Here is a 16,647-nt window from a genome sequence, read left to right as displayed (position 1 = left end):
GGTTTAGCGCCTGCCTTCAGCCTAGGGTGTGATCCCGGAGACCTGGGATCAAGTCCCACGTCGGGCTCCCCGCATGGAGCCTGCTTCTGCCTATGTCTCTGCCTCTCTCTCTGTGTCTGTCATGAATAAATAAATAAAATCTTTAAATAAATAAATAAATAAATAAATAAATAAATAAATAAATAAATAAATAAATAAATGTAAAGACTTAAAGTATACAAGTTCTTGGGGTGCCTGAGTGACTCAGTTGGTTAAGTGCCTGACTCATGATTTCAGCTCAGGTCAAGAACTCAGGGTTGTGAGACCAAGGGACAGGCCCTGAGATCAGCAGGGAGTCAGCTTAAGTGTCTTTCTCCCCCCTCTGCCCCTCCCCCACACCACAGGTACAAGAGCAAGCACATGTTCTATCAATAAAATAAAATAAGATAAAAAATATACAAGTCCTAAAAGAAAGCATGGATGAATTACTCTATCATAATCAAAGTTAAATAACAACCAAAGAGAAAATATTTCCAGTATTTATCAAAGATAAAAGACTAGGGACACCTGGGTGGCTCAGCAGTTGAGCATCTGCCTTTGGCCCAGGGCATGATCCCAGTCCAGGGATTGAGTCCCACAAGGGGCTCCCTGTGAAGAGCCTGCTTCTCCCCTACCTATGTCTCTGCCTCTCTCTCTCTGTGTCTCTTATGAATAAATAGAAAATCTGTAAAAAAAAAAAAAAAAAAAAGACAAAAGACTAATACTGCTAATGCGCAAAAAATGTTTAAAATTTAAATAGGAAGGGATCCCTGGGTGGCGCAGCAGTTTGGCACCTGCCTTTGGCCCAGGGTGCGATCCTGGAGACCCGGGATCGAATCCCACGTCGGGCTCCCAGTGCATGGAGCCTGCTTCTCCCTCTGCCTGTGTCTCTGCCTCTCTCTGTGTGTGTGACTATCATAAATTTAAAAAATTTTTAGAATTTTAAAAATTAAAAAATAAATTTAAAAAAAATTTTAAACAGAAAAAGACCAAAAATCCGATAGATAAATGGTCAAAATATATATACAATTCACAAAAATATATAAATATGGCATTTACACATATGAAAAAGTATTTAACAGGGGCACATGGTTGGCTCAGTTGGTAGAAGATACAATTCGATCTCAGATACAACTGAACTCTCATGAGTTCAAGCCCCATGTTGGGCATAGAGCTAGCTTAAAACATAAAGTAGAAAAATAAATAAATAAAAAGATGTTTAATTTACTAATAATATAACTAAAATGCAATTTAAAGCTATACTAAGATACCACCTCTCATCATCACATTGGTAAAAATTCAAAAGCTTAACAATACACTGAGTATACAACCCTGAGGGAAACAAGCACTCTTACACACCACTAGTAGAAATGTAAAAAGGTACCACTCCACAGGGATAATGACACTGGCTTAGCATTACCATTTCCAGGAATTTACCCTGAATATACATCTGCAACAAAACACAAGTACATAAGGGCAGGTTATTCATTACAGTATTGACAATTGCAAAATGCTAGAAATTACATAAATGGCCAAGTGGAGGAAATTAGAAACTATGGTATACACACAAACTAGAGTATTATAGAGCCATAAAAAAGAAAGATTCGGGGTGCCTGAGTGGTTGAGTTGGTTAGACATCTGCCTTTGGCTCAGATTATGATCCCAGGACCCTAGGAATCAAGTACCATTTCGGCCTCACTCCTCAGTGGGGAGTCTGCTTCTCCCTCTCCCTCTGCCTGCTGCTCTGCCTAATTGTGCTCTGTCAACTAAATAAATAAAATCTTAAAAAAAAAAAGATTCTACAAATATGATATGGAGTCATATCCACTAGATATTGTAAGTGAAGAAAACAAGTGCAAAAGAGGAGATACAGTGTGCTGTATCTGTATTCCATTGTGTATCAATGGAAAGTAAGAAAACACATATATGTGCTTATCCTTACCAAAAAAAGAGAGAGAAAAGATAAGCCAGAAAATGATGAACACAGCTACCTGTAAAGGGGTGGGGCTGGGGGAATGGGGAACAGTATGAAGATGGGAGGAGCTGACGCTTCTCTTTATTACAGTTATAGTTTTGGAAGCATGTGAATATTCTACATATTTAAACTACAAAATTAAATCAACAAGAATGGGGAAGAAAATCTAAAACATATGAACTCAATTGTATTGCCAATTAATACCCAATAAATACACTGAAGGGAAAAATAGAAAGAATACAAAATAACCACAGTATGTACCTATACACTCTTAGTCTTCTAGCAGGGAAAGGGACATTGCAAACCAATTCTATACTAATAAGTAGGGACTTTTTTTGTAATATGGAGATGAAGCAATTCTTAAATAATTTTAGATGATATACAGAACTGAATAAATGAGTAAATAAGTTGATGCTCTTGTCAGTAAGACTATAACCAAAGCAGAAGAAATATACAATTATAAAACAAGGAAAGGCAAGAATCCTAAGGAGACAAATCTAACATGAAAGTATTGGTGTGGGAGCACCTGGGTAGTTCAGTCAGTTAAGCATCTCCCTTCAGCTCAGGTCATGATCCTGGGGTCCTGGGATTGAGCCTGCTCAGCAGGGAGCCTGCTTCTCCTTTTCCCTCTACCCCTACTAATGGGCTTCTCTCTTCCCTCTACCCCTACTAATGGGCTCTCTCAAATAAAATCATTAAAAAGTATTGGTGTGAACTCATGATTTCTAAAATATATACATGGGGCAGCCCCCGTGGCTTAGCGGTTTAGCACCGCCTTCTGCCCAGGGCATGATCCTAGAGACCTGGGATCAAGTCCCACGTTGGGCTCCCTGCGTGGAGCCTGCTTCTCCCTCTGCCTGTGTCTCTGCCTCTCTCTCTGTGCCTCTAATAAATAAATAAAATCTTAAAAAAAAATAAAATAAAATATATACCCGTATGTATGTGTATGCACATTTTCATGAACCTGCATACTTCCTAACTCTACTACAAAGGTCAAAGAGCAAAGACACCACAGTATTAGTGAGCACACCTAGCAACAGAACTTGGTGTCTAATACCATTCCTCACTGAAAAAATCCAGGAATTCTCAGAGAAATACTGATTCCAGGATTAGGATGGGCTAGTTACAGGATGAGCTCTGAACATCTGTTATGCAAGAAAGTAAGGAAATGCTTTTTTTTAAAAAAAAAAAAAAAATGGCCGGGGCGGGTGGGGAATGCCTGAGTGGCTCAGCAGTTGAGCACCTGCCTTCATATCCACAGTGTGATCCTGGAGTCCTGGGATCAAGTCCCATATCGGGCTCCCTGCATGGAGCCTGCTTTTCTCTTTGCCTGTGTCTCTGCCTCTCTCTCTGTGTCTCTTGTGAATAAATAAATAAAATCTTTTAAAAAATTAAAAATAAATAAATAAAATAAAAAATAAAAGCCACAGGACAGACAATCCACCTTGAAATCTTTCCTCCTAAAAAATTCTGGGATAATCTGAGCACCAAGAGATAATTACATAACTAGTTAAAAGCTACTAAGAAAAATGGTAATTCATGAGTCCAATATCAATAATAAATACACAAATAATGAGGAAGAAGGATGGGCTCTTGCTTATGGTAGAATGCTGAGCTGAATGCTAACTGCTAAGTGGGGGGGAACGCTGCAGTTGGAAAAAAAAACATCTCGCAAATATCATACCAAAGATTTAGTCAAGAATCATCCATGGAGGGCAGCCTGGGTGGCTCAGTGGTTTAGCGCCGCCTTCAGCCCAGGGCGTGATCGTGGAGACCCAGGATCAAGTCCCACGTCAGGCTCCCTGCATGGAGCCTGCTTCTCCCTCTGCCTATGTCTCTGCCTTTCTCTCTATCTCTCTCTCTCTCATGAATAAATAAATAAAATCTTAAAAAAAAATCATCCATGGATTCTAAACCTAGAGGGAAATTTCAATGAACAGCATATTTCCATGGTCTTAAAATGTCTTCCCACAGATTATTAGTTGGGAGAGGAGAGGACTGTGCACAATGGGAAAACAAGACAACAGCTTGACTGGGTGATCACAACACCACCAATGAAAGGCACCTAAGCACTGTGAATCTCCAAATAAATACCGAGGATACATCAATACCGAGGATACATCAATACATGTAGCATCACAGCTGAGAAAACATAACCTGAATCTAACCATGAAGAAAAATTAGATAAACCTAAAATGAGGAAAGCTCCTAAAACAGAAAGGAAAGGAAAAGGAAGTCAGTGTTATAGGCAAAGAAAAGTAGAATGTTCCAGATTAAAGAAAGCCAGATAATTAAGTACAATATTCGACCCTAGACTGGATCCTGTATTAAATGGGGGACAAAGGGGACCCCAATGGCTCAGTTGGTTAAACATCTGCTTTCGGCTCAGGTCATGATCTCAGGGTCCTGGTAGAGAGCCCTGCATCGGGCTCCCTGCATAGTGGAGAGTCTGCTTCTCCCTCTCCCTGTGCCCCTGCCCATGCTAATAAATAAAATCTTTAAAAATAAAAATAAAACAAAAGGGGGGACAAAAATGCTATGAAGAACATTTTTGGGTCACTTGACAGAACTGAAATATAGTAAAGTATTATGGTAATGTTACATTTAATGAACTTGGTATGTATGACTTTACTAATTGTTGGGTATACACATTAAAGTATTTAGGATAAAGGGCCAGGATATATGGAACTTACATATTCGGGAAGAAGAAAGTGTGTATATGTGGATAAAGAGAGGACTTAAGGGAGGACAGAGAGGAGAGCATGTGTAAATGATGTCAAATATTAATAACTTAATCTGGGTAAAGGGTATCGAATTTTTTTTTGTCCCATACCTATTCTTGCAACTTCTCTGTAAATTTGAAGTTATTTCTAAAGTATAAAAAAATTTTAATTATAATGGGAAGAGGTTACTTTTTCAACAAAGTAGCTAGAGAAGCATGTAACAACTACAAACACCAAAATCATGGTATGTCTGAAGGTAAAAATAACTCCAGGTTCTGGAGTACCTGGGTGGCTCAGGTCATAATCTCAGGGTCCTGGGATCGAGCCCCACATCTGGCTCCCTGCTCAGTGGAGAGCCTGTTTCTCCCTCTGCCTCTTCCACCACCCCCCTACCCTGCTCGTACTCGCAAATAAATAAATAAAATCTTTAAATAAAAATAACTCCAGGTTCTAATTTCATATATTTTCTGCATACATCATACTAAAACTAAATTGCAGCCTATGATACATGAGTATATTTGTACTTAGGAATAACTTAACACTTGATTATAAATGTGGAGTATCTAGTAGTTCCTTTTCCTCATATTTAGAGCTATTTCAGAATGCCATAATAACCATTTGATAAGTGCTTACTGAGTTCTTACAATGGGCTGTTAGGTCATTTAACCCTTTCCTAAATCTTTGCTACTCTTGTGTAGTAATCAGCAAACCAGCAGCTTTAGATTGTTAGAAATGCAGAATCTCACATCCAACCCAGACCTACTGAATCACAATCTACCCTTGAACAAAATCTTCAGGTGATTTATCGACACATTAAAAATCAAGAAGGGGGAATGACTGGGTGGCTCAACGGTTAAGTATCTGCCTTTGGCTCAGAGTGTGATCCTGGAGTTCCAGGATCGAGTCCCGCGTCCGGCTCCCCACAGGGAGCCTACTTCTCCCTCTGCCTATAACCCTGCCTCTCTCTCTCTCTGTGTCTCTCATGAATAAATAAATAAAATCTTTAAAAATAAAAAATAAAATTTTAAAAATTTCAAGAAGGGCCACTCTAAATGACTTAACTTGACACGTTTATCTCTAGCTCCCACTAACTTTGATGCATGGAGTGCAATTCCCCAGAGCAGCTCTCCTCCATGACACGACTCAAGGCAAGGGAGAGAGAGCAGGGAAGAATGCACAGGCAGACCCAGAAATGGCTTTTATAACCTCTAGCTCACACTCCTCTGGCCAAGAATGAGTCACAGGGACCTGATCAAACTGCAAGGAGACTGAGAAATGTAGTCATTCTGTGTACTCATGGAGGAAAATGAATACAGTTTACTAATGGGATACTGAGATGTCTCAGGAATACTAAGGAAAAGTTAAATAACCAAGCTTGAGCAGAAGCAAACCATCATGAGGACTATTAACAGGAGTTCTACTTCTCTCAGTTCAAATTCTAAAGCCACAGGCCAGCCAATAAACTAATTCACCTTACATCAAGAGGTTCATTTAGTCTAATCAAATGATTAAAAAAAAAAAAGTGGACCTATACTGGCAAGCATTTCTAAGACATCTTCATCCCAAGAAGCACACACCAGTTCATACAATTTCAAATGAAACAAAGTCTAAGAAAGACTTTCTCAAAGTTTATTTAAATTTCTAATTACAAAAAAGGATACAAACTTGATTGGGGGAAAAATACAAAATATAAAAAGCACAGAAGAATATCTTCCCTCCCGCCTCCAAGTCCCATTCTCCAGAATAATTCATATTAGAATTCTGGGGTGTTCCTCCAAACTTCTTCTATACACACAAGTACATACATATACACATACAAAGATTTATTTAAAATACACACATCGTTCTACAATTTATTCACCAAGCAATGTGTCATGGACATCCATCCACATCTGTACAAGTGGATCTACTTCAATCTGAACAGCAGGATAATATTCTACAATATGGCTACACCATAACTTAACCAGTCCCCTATTAATGAACATTAAAATTCTCTCTCCCTTTTTAATTATCAAACTGTTCTTGCTAAGTATCCTTGTGCAGCCACTGTAGTCTAATTCAGTCAGAATTCCGCAAGTAAGGTCAAGAAAACATAGTGCTCAGTTGATAAGTACTATCAATTGTATAAGGTATGAATGTTCCGTACTCCATATTTGTGTTTATAAGGAACACAGGTAGACACTTTTTTCAGGTTGTTATGAGAATTAAGTAATAAACAAAGTAAAGCACATAAAATCATGCCTGGTATTGCTAAGTGATAATAAATATTAATTACTGAATAATATCCAATCGTCATACAATGTGGTAACAAGTAAATGGAAGATAGCTCTCTTTCCTTTATAATCAAGGTTAATCACCATCCCATGTTTGGCCATATCCAGTACAGAGGAACATCTCTTCCTTGACTCCTAGACAGCCAGAACCAGCCTAGAGTTAGAGAATGGGAAGCAAAAATGGAGTGAGTCAACCTGACTGGGTGGCACTAAGTCCACACCTGGTTACTGATGCCAATGTAACCCGATTTGTGAGAAAACCAGAACCCAAACTTGCTTACTGGCTCACAACATATACTAGGATCAATCCCTAGCCTCTGGGATCCCTGGGTGGTGCAGCGGTTTAGCGCCTGCCTTTGGCCCAGGGCGCGACCCTGGAGACCCAGGATCGAGTCCCACGTCGGGCTCCCGGTGCATGGAGCCTGCTTCTCCCTCTTCCTATGTCTCTGCCTCTCTCTCTCTCTGTGTGTGACTATCATAAATAAATTTTAAAAAATTAAAATAAAAAAAAAAAAGACTTGCAGTTGTAAAAAAAAAAAAAAAAAGATTTAAAAAAAAAAAATCCCTAGCCTCTCAAAATGATACAAAAAAACGTCCAGGGGCACCTGGGTGGGTCAGTCAGTTAACTGGCCAACTCTTGATCTCAGCTGAGGTCTTGGTCTCAGGGTCCTGAGTTCAAGCCCTATGTTGGCTTCCACACTGGACATGGAGCCTACTTACGGGGAAAAAAAAAGACATGTCCAGTGTATTCTAACAATGGTTCTCAAAATAAGGTCCAAGGACCACCAGAAGTCCCCACAGCCCTTTCAGGAATCCCATGAAGTCAAAACTATTTTCAAAATAATATTCACACCATTTCTGTCTTTTTAATTCTCATTCTCTCATGAGCATACAGTGGAGTTTTCTAGAGGCTGTATGACATTTTGCAATATACTGAGTGCAGAAGCAGTTATGGGAAACCAAAGGTCTTCTATTAAGTCAGACATTAAAAGGATACATAGAAATGTAAAGCAAGCAACTTCTTTTAGTAAGTGTTGTTTTGTTTCAGAAAATAGTTTGTTTCACTAAAAACTTTGTTAAAATGTAATAATTATTTTTAAATATTTATTTTCAAAACCGATCAGTTTTAATTTTTCATGCAATAAAATCAAGAGATAGCCACATAAGTAAAACCTATTCAGAGTCTTAAATAACTGTTTTTTAAAGCCTCTCCTAAAAAAAAAAAAAAAAAAAAAGCCTCTCCTATGAAATCCTCCTCAATTTTTAAGAGTGTAAAGGAGTTCTAAGAATGAAAAGTTTGTGATGCATGGCTCTATGTTATCAGTTGCCTCAAATGACAACATATGTCTATAGAAGTCAAACCACAGGCATTAGTCATTTTTTTAATTCTCCTGTGAAGATCAGAGAAAACTGTAGAAGCTCTACAGAAGCCTGTCAGTAGGTCTCAGAGATGGCAGCACAGGTAAAGAAGGCAAATCAAAGGGCAGGAAAAGTTCCAGTAAGAACAAATCAGTGATCCCTCCCCATGACAAAAGGGTCTACCGTAAAAACCTGACAACTGCTGGCTGGCTGGTCCCAAAGATGTGTCACCATTTTGGGAACTCAGGATCCCTTTCTACTGGTGGCAAACTGGGCATTCTGTATCCGTAGAGGCCACAATGGCCATAGTGAGGGCAAGTTTGTACTGCTGAGTTCCAGGCACCCATCTCCACCCCTGTCCCCATGGGTACTGTTTTGAGGCCTCAGAATAATCACCAGGCTGTCTGAAGAAGGAGAACCACTTACTGCTATCCATAAAGCAGTCCATCCTGTCTGATTAAGAACGTCCTCTGCTGTGGTATTCACATGGACCAAATGTTTCCAGGCTCAGGACTCTGCCAAACAGCCCTTTACCAAACCTCCTTCCAGAAGAAAAAAAAAAAAAAAACAGGAATTATAACTCCCCCTTAAACAGAAAAATGGAAGTCATATCCCTAGAGTCCTTTCCCAATCCACCTTATTATCAATCCTTCCTTGATGCTCAGGTAAATCCATTAGCCAGTGCCCAGGAATCTGCAAATCCGGACTCTAATCCATTTCAAGAGGTTCTACTCTTTGAGGGCCTTCAAAGCCCACCCTCCCCTCCCCAAGGAGAGTCTGCAAAAACAGCAGTTCGCCAGCACCTGGTACTGACCTAGTTCACAAAATCAGCTGTAAACCCCAGAATGCCTTTTACCCATTATTGAAACAGAGGTGAGCGCCTCCCTGTCTTCACTTGACTCTTTCTACCAGGCCCTTAAATCTTGGCTTAAGAAGCCAGTGCGAGAATTCTGCCTTTGTTGCAACTATTCATTTCAACACCTAACATTCTCAGTCACTTCTCTTACTTAGAAAATTCATCTGAAACGGGGGAGGGTGGCCCCTGGGTGGCTTAGTTGGTTAAGCATCCAACTCTTGATTTTGACTCGGGTCATGATTTCAGGTTTTTTGGGGTCCTGTGCTGGGCACACAGCCTGCTTGGGATTCTCTCCCTCTCCCATAACCCACATCCCCTCCCCTCTAATACATGCACTCCCTTATTTAAAAAAAAAAAAAAAAAAAGGGCGGGGGGAGGAAATTCATTTAACATCTGAGTCTATTTTCTGATCATTTTAACAATCTTCTTCCCTATCTCAGCCACTTTCTGCCATACCTTAAACTCTCTTGTTCCGATACACACACTACTTCTAAAGTACATATATGTGTATACACACACACACACACACACACACACACACATATCTCAAGTTATCCCATTGTGACCACCCCACATCTTCCTTGACCATGTCCCCTAATCCATGATTCCATCACAGTCCACTGTCTATCACTCTACCCTCCTTATGGCCTCAGTCCCTTGATTAATCATGGTGCCTGATTACCTCCCTTGCCTACAACTTCCACTAACCCTTCTTTCACTCTCCAACCATTAAACTAACCTGACATCAAGTAGATGAGCATGGAGAGAGAGAAAAATACTCTCAGGCTAACTAACTGTTTCACTTTAAGTAAATGAACACAAGTTTCAAGTGGACCTTCAGCACGTCCCAGCTATGCTACTACATTCTACAAGGCAATTATTCATTCTTCTAGAAGAATATTTCAAATCTTCTCTTCTCTACAACTGAGCCACTGAGCAACCACTTCCCTAGCTGTCCTCAAACCGTTAATTGCTGCTGCTGCTGCTGCTGCTGCCTTCTCTGGCACTCTTCTTCTTACCTCACTATATGAAGGTATTCCTTCCTGCCTCTGCCCTAGGTTCAGTCCTTGGCCAAGATGGATTACATCACCTCGCTAAACACAGTGTTCTTTTTACTGCCCAGTCACATCTACCCACACTGTAACTCAAATGTACGTGGTTATTTTCAATTAATTGATCAAATCTGTCTCATGAACTTAGGGCTGTTTTTTCTATAATTAGTCTCACCTTTCTTATGAACATTCTCCCTAGAAAACAGCCAGAAACTTAAAATTTTGCAAATAATATCTCAGTCTCTTTCAGTTAATATTTAGACACTAAGTTTAACTCCTTACCAGAGCTGGTTTAAATTGATGTTTCAGGTAAATTTTTCTCCAAATGGGGCTTAAGAGACATCCTTAAGGTGGCAAGAAGACTTAGGATCTTGGTGTCTCTGTGGATCTTCACCAACCTCTGCCACAAAGAAGTGCATGTGCCACTGATGGACTGCTGCCACCTTATCTTGTGGGATGTCATGCCTGTTCCTAGTGCTATATCCACTGACCTAGAGATATATGATGCCTGCTGTCCCACCAGGCCCCTCAGCTCCCAATGGTATGAGAGCATTCGAAACTCCCCTGCTACCACAGGCTCATCTATCTATCCACTTCCTTCTACCACCACTGTGCTCTATCCTCATGTTGGCATGGCATGGCATGGCACCAACCTGCATAGCTATCTTCTCGAGATTCCAAATAAGGAGCACAGCCAAAGGCCTTCAACTTTTGAGCCTTTTTGTCAAATTTCCTCTCTTTTTTTAAAGATTTTATTTATTTATTCAGGAGAGACACAGAGAGAGAGAGGCCGAGACACAGGCAGAGGGAGAGGCAGGCTCCATGCAGGGAGCCTGATGGCAGGACTCGATTCTGGGACTCCAGGATCATGCCCTGGGCCCAAGGCAGGTGCTAAACTGCTGAGCCACCTAGGGATCCCCAAATTTTCTCTTTTTTTAGTAAGCTCTATGCCCAAGGTGAGGCTTGGACTCATGACCCCAAAATCAAAATCATGTGAATGTTCTACCAATTGAACCAGCCAGGTGCCCCATCAAAGGCCTTCTACCTGTAACTGTCCCCTCAACCTATTTAACACTCTCACTGCAATCCCAGAACTCAAACCAGACAAAGAAGCTCAAAACATGTATTTCAGGGGTGCCTGGCTGGCTCAGTCAGTGGAGTGTTGTAACTCTTGATCTCGGGGTTGTGAGTTCGAGCCCCATGTTGGGTATAGAGAGTACTTCCACAAAAAAAAAAAAGAAAGAAAGAAAGAAAAGAAAAAAGCATGTATTTCTCACAATCTGTTTCCCTACCTCTGTCCCCCTTCTTCCCATAACTCCCAAGGCTTGTTCAGGGCTGAAAAAGATGGACTTTCCATTTCCAATTTATCCTCTTTCCTCCTGGGAAACTCTAAAGCCTCAAGCTCAGCCTTAATGATGGAAGAGATACCATATCTCCTTACCCCACAGAAGAAACTACCATTACAGTAAGTCAGAGAAGCTCTTAATATGGAAACTACAGGGAACCTGGAACTTTAGAAAACCAAAAACAAAGATACAGTGACTTAAAATTCCCTAAAATATTATCCCATCTCAACTTTATCAGTAAACATCTCCTGTGTGCTAGGTTCCTAGGATATAAGATTAGAGAATTAGGTTACTAAATAAAGTGGGAAGACCTACAAACAAAATAATTACAATGGAATTTTATATGGTGCATTTACGATAACATAAAAAAAATAATCCATTTGTCAATCTTGTCCAGGTCTACCAAACCAAAGAGGTGAGCAACTGCAGAGAAGGATAGTATCAATTATTTCATGTCTGCGACGCCTGGGTGGCTCAGCAGTTGAGCGTCTGCCTTCAGCTCAGGGCATGATCCATCCCACATCAGGCTCCCTGCGAGGAGCCTGCTTCTCCCTCTGCCTATGTCTCTCCCTTCTCTCTGTGCCTCTCATGAATAAATAAATAAAATCTTTTTAAAAAATTATTTCACATGACAACTTCATATCATTTCATCTTTCCCCAATTCACATACTTTTTACTTTTTTTTTTTTTTCATTTTCTTTTCTACTCACAAGATGAAAAACCAGTCCTTAATGAGAGGAAAAATGCAAGAGAAGCCATGAAGCAGGCTCAAGTTTCTCTATTAATAAAAATAAATATGCAAAAACTAAAGCACTGATCAAACAGCCCAAGTCCAAAGAAAATCAGATAGAATGAAGTAATAAATTATAACAAATCTATTATTTTATGTCGCTACCACACACTGAACTGTAACTGTAACAAATATTTTCATTCCATTTCTTAATTCAAATGGAAGACAACAAAATAGCAAGGGCAGCAAGAGAAAAATTCAGCCAGATGTTCTTAACACAAACTACAAGCTTACTATGTGTCAGACATTGGGACTACAAAAATTGAAAGATATAATACCTACCCTCAAGGGCTTCACAATGGATGACGAACGAATTTTACTCACAAGGTGATAAACAACACAAAAACTTTATCCCAACAATGGTCATTCAACTGTGGTAGAAAACTGCATGAAACAATGCATCAAAGTTTGCCCTCTCAAACACCATTTTTAGGCTGGTGTTCAAGGCTAGTGGTGATTCCCAACTAGGCACTTCAGAAATACTACAATCACTGACACGGAAGTGTTCCACAGAACACCTACTACCAAAGCACAAGTTAACTGTATCCTAGCAATATCAAAGAGGTGCAAAAAACTTAATAAATGTAAATGTATTTTTTGTGTAAAGCACTACTAAACGAAAGCATGTTGGTATGAAAATTTCTTTTGTTTGTATTAGTTTGGATGCTTGGCATTTACCAATATTCCTTTTCCTATGTTTATTTTTGCTAATTTCCCCATTATATGAATATTGGTGGGTACAGAGCCCGCCTCCTTTCCTAAAAGCCAAGCCCTAATAGTCATCTTCTCAAATTCCCTTGCTTCTCAGGAGCAAGCAGTGACCTAACCTAAGCCAATCCACTGAGGATTTTGGATCAGAAGCTAATACAAGGAAACGTGGCTGAGAAAGCAACTTTCGAACAACTCCCTGTTTCCCAATAGCAGTGGCAAGAGTAGCAACAGGGCCCCAGATCATGGTGCTGGTAATACATGTGGGAGAATCCAGGCAGCATCAGAATACCAGGCAGCATCAGAAATGATGTACTCCCCAGGTCCCAACCCAGACTACTTCTGAAGTCTAATTCTGACTGTGGAACTTTCCTTGGTTCCTGCCCACTTTCAGAACTGGGGTTCCTCAAGACCTCAAAGAATGCTAAACATCTCCCCAGTGCTCTTGCATGAAATTCCTTTTTTGCTTAAAGCATTACTAACAAGTAATTTCTTGCTAATAAGATGTATGAGTGATAGCCAACAGTGATGAAATAGTATGGTAAATAAAGGGCTGGGTCTGTGTAGTCTACTTTGGAAAACAGACAATTCTGTGTGTCACACAACTCAAGTTAAACTCTGACAATCCAGTGAATAATCTGTCACCATGTATTAATTCCAAAATTTTTCCATCCCAACTACTAAATAACTTTGCCAATCTGATTTCATCTGGAAGACCACCCACACCTCTCTCTCCATCAACTAATATAGGACACCAAGTTCTCTACTTCATATTCAAACTCTAGATACACTCCCAGATGATTTAACTGGATGAAGAGGTCTCTAAATCGCTTGAATAAGAATCAAAGATCTAGAACTTTCAACGTGGGGGCCTTTGGCAAACAGTCCAGTCTTGAAAGGAATTAACTGTTTTCAAAACTTTTTTTAGTTTTGAAGTTGACAACAACTTCAGAGTGCTCTCTCAATAGACTTTTTTCATTTTTGCTGTCATGGTTACATTAGGAAACTACAGATACAATTGTTACATAGTAACTTTAAAATATAAATAGAGACGCCTGGCTGGCTCAGCGGCTGAGCATCTGCCTTTGGCTCAGGTCATGATCCTGGAGACCGGGGATCCGGTCCCACATCGGGCTTCCTGCATGGAGCCTGCTTCTCCTTCTGCCTATGTCGCCGCCTCTCTCTGTAGGTCTCTCTCAGGAATAAATAAATAAAATCTTTAAAAATATAAAATAAAATACAAACAAATCCCTCAATTACGAAACAAGGAATTGGTAACATTAATGGTCAAGCTACAGATTCGAATTCTGCAACTACCTCCTCAGCTCCACCCCACCTAAATCCCAGGCTAAGAGATCTGGAAGAGGAAGAGGAGTCCTGGAAAAAGTCATCCCACCCATCTCAAACACAGCTCTCCTCTTTGGCAGATAGTAGGAGCTCGGTAACAGAGTTGCTTGACTACAATTCCTAGGGCTGTGCATATATATTACCTTATTTCCATAAATTGCTTTCCCATAGCACTTTACGTGAGCCCAGGGCTTCCAGGCTTATGAAACACTTTCACATGAATCCTCGCATCCCGATAGGTGGTTCAGAATTAGACTTTCCTGCACGGCCATTAAATGCAAAAGCGCACCACTGAAGCTCAGTGACTTAGGCTCCCGTTGCACTGCACCGCATCTCTATTTCGGCCCCTTCCGATTCGCTGTCATTCGCTCTCCCACTTCTGTGCTCCGTAAGGATTCCTAAGGACGCCCTGATCCTCTCACCGTCCCCAGGCCGAACACAACCTGCACCCTGGAAAGTGAACACCGCGGTTCTTCCGCCTCGCGCCCGCCGGCGCCCTCCCGGCGGGGCCTGAGCCCCCAGGGTGGCTGCACACGCACCCCCGCGCCCCCGGCCCCGCCAGTCGCCACCTCCAGGGCCGCAGCGAAGCGCGCAGCCCAGGACGCCGACACTTTGTCCCCCAGTAAAATCCCCCACAGCACACCGCTGCCCCTTCGCTCGGCCCGCTGGCTCCCTCCGGTCCCTAGAGCGGCGCGGGGGCGGGCGGAGGAGCCGGCGGCGGCAGCTGGGCCCCACGGGGCGGCTGGGGCTGACCTGGGGCTGACCTAGGGTTGACCCGGGGCTGACCCGGGGCTGACCTGGGGCGCCCCGGGACAGCGGGGCAGCGCCCCCCGACGTGCGCACCCACGACCCTCACGCCCCGCACCACTGCCCCCCGCGCCCGACCCCGCGCCGCCCGGGACTCGGGTGGGCGAGGGCGCTCCGCACGTACCCGAGGAGGCAGCGGTCGCAGACGACGCCACGACTCCCCTTGCACACCGTGTACGCCAGGGGATCCGAGCGGAAGAGCAGCTCTCCGGGGCGCAGCTGCGCCGACGCGCGCAGCCCGTTTCCCCTGCTGGCGGAGCTGAACTTTTCCACCTTCGGCGGCTCCATCACCTCAGGTCCGCACCTCAGCCGGCCGCCGCGTCCCGCAGCGCGCGTCTCGCGTGCCTCCCGGAGCCGCGCGCCCGCGCCTTGTGCGCACGCGTACGCCCGAGGGGCGGGGCAGGCGCGCGGGCCGTCTGAGCATGCCCAGACGGGGCCGAGGGGAGGCGGGCGGGAGCTGCGCGCGGAGCCCGGCGGCGGCTGGGGACGGAGCCCAGGGCCGGCCGCCGCGCGCTCCCGCTACCGCGCAGGGGGGCGGGGGCGGGGGGCGGGTTACACACGCTAACTGCCCCTGCATTCTGTTTTGACCGTTTGTGTGCGGAGAGGTGAGGGAGCAGGGCAGCGAATACACGCATAGCCTGTCCCGAGGTCAGGTAGTTGGCATTTGGCTGTTCCTGCTCCTTTTCTCTCCCGGTGCACCGAGGTGGTGGTGTTGAACCTCTTGAAAGGAAGTTGTGTCGTTTCATTTAAAAGTAAGCTGCAGGGGCGCCTGGGTGGCCCCGCGGTTGAGCGCTTGCCTTAGCCTCCTTAGCCTCCGGAATTCTGGGATGGGGTCCGCTCCTCCTCCCTTGGCCTGTGTCTCCGCCCCTCTGTGTCTCTCCTGGGCAAATAAGATCTTTTAAAAAAATAAAAGTAAGCTGCAGACCTCATGAAATCTCATAGCTCATTTCATAATCAAATGCCATCACATGGGATCCCTGGGTGGCGCAGTGGTTTGGTGCCTGCCTTTGGCCCAGGGCGCGATCCTGGAGACCCGGGATCGAATCCCACGTCGGGCTCCCGGTGCATGGAGCCTGCTTCTCCCTCTGCCTGTGTCTCTGTCTCTCTCTCTCTCTCTCTCTCTCTGTGACTATCATAAATTTAAAAAAAAAAAAAAATGCCATCACATGTGATGAGAGACCACATGTGATGAGGGAGCAGAAGGCAGGCTGAGGACAAAGCGGGAGCTGACACCCCGCACTCGCCGCGCCCCCACTCCCGGGTGGGATGTGTGTGACATTCCTCCAGGAAACTCCCCACTGTCTTCATGTTCGTCTTTGCTAGAGGGGAAAAACAACCTTCACTTGACAAAAGCAAGGCCTCCAGTATCCTGAAGGTCTTCAGATCAAAGTGC

The 16,647-nt window shown here is 43.1% G+C and overlaps 1 protein-coding gene across 1 annotated transcript in view; it reads right to left on the bottom strand.

Moving 5' to 3' along the window:
• Positions 1-15,620, bottom strand: part of SMYD3 (SET and MYND domain containing 3) — a 703,487-nt gene extending 687,867 nt beyond the window's left edge. The window contains exon 1 of the mRNA XM_041751959.1: positions 15,379-15,620. Within this exon, the coding sequence (XP_041607893.1) occupies positions 15,379-15,542 (164 nt within the window). The 5' untranslated portion in view covers positions 15,543-15,620. The remainder of the gene's footprint in view (positions 1-15,378) is intronic.
• Positions 15,621-16,647: the final 1,027 nt, after the last annotated feature.

Source organism: Vulpes lagopus, chromosome 1 (assembly GCF_018345385.1).
Source record: "Vulpes lagopus strain Blue_001 chromosome 1, ASM1834538v1, whole genome shotgun sequence".
Classification (NCBI taxonomy): Eukaryota; Metazoa; Chordata; class Mammalia; order Carnivora; family Canidae; genus Vulpes; species Vulpes lagopus.
This window is presented reverse-complemented; position numbering and strand designations above follow the sequence as displayed.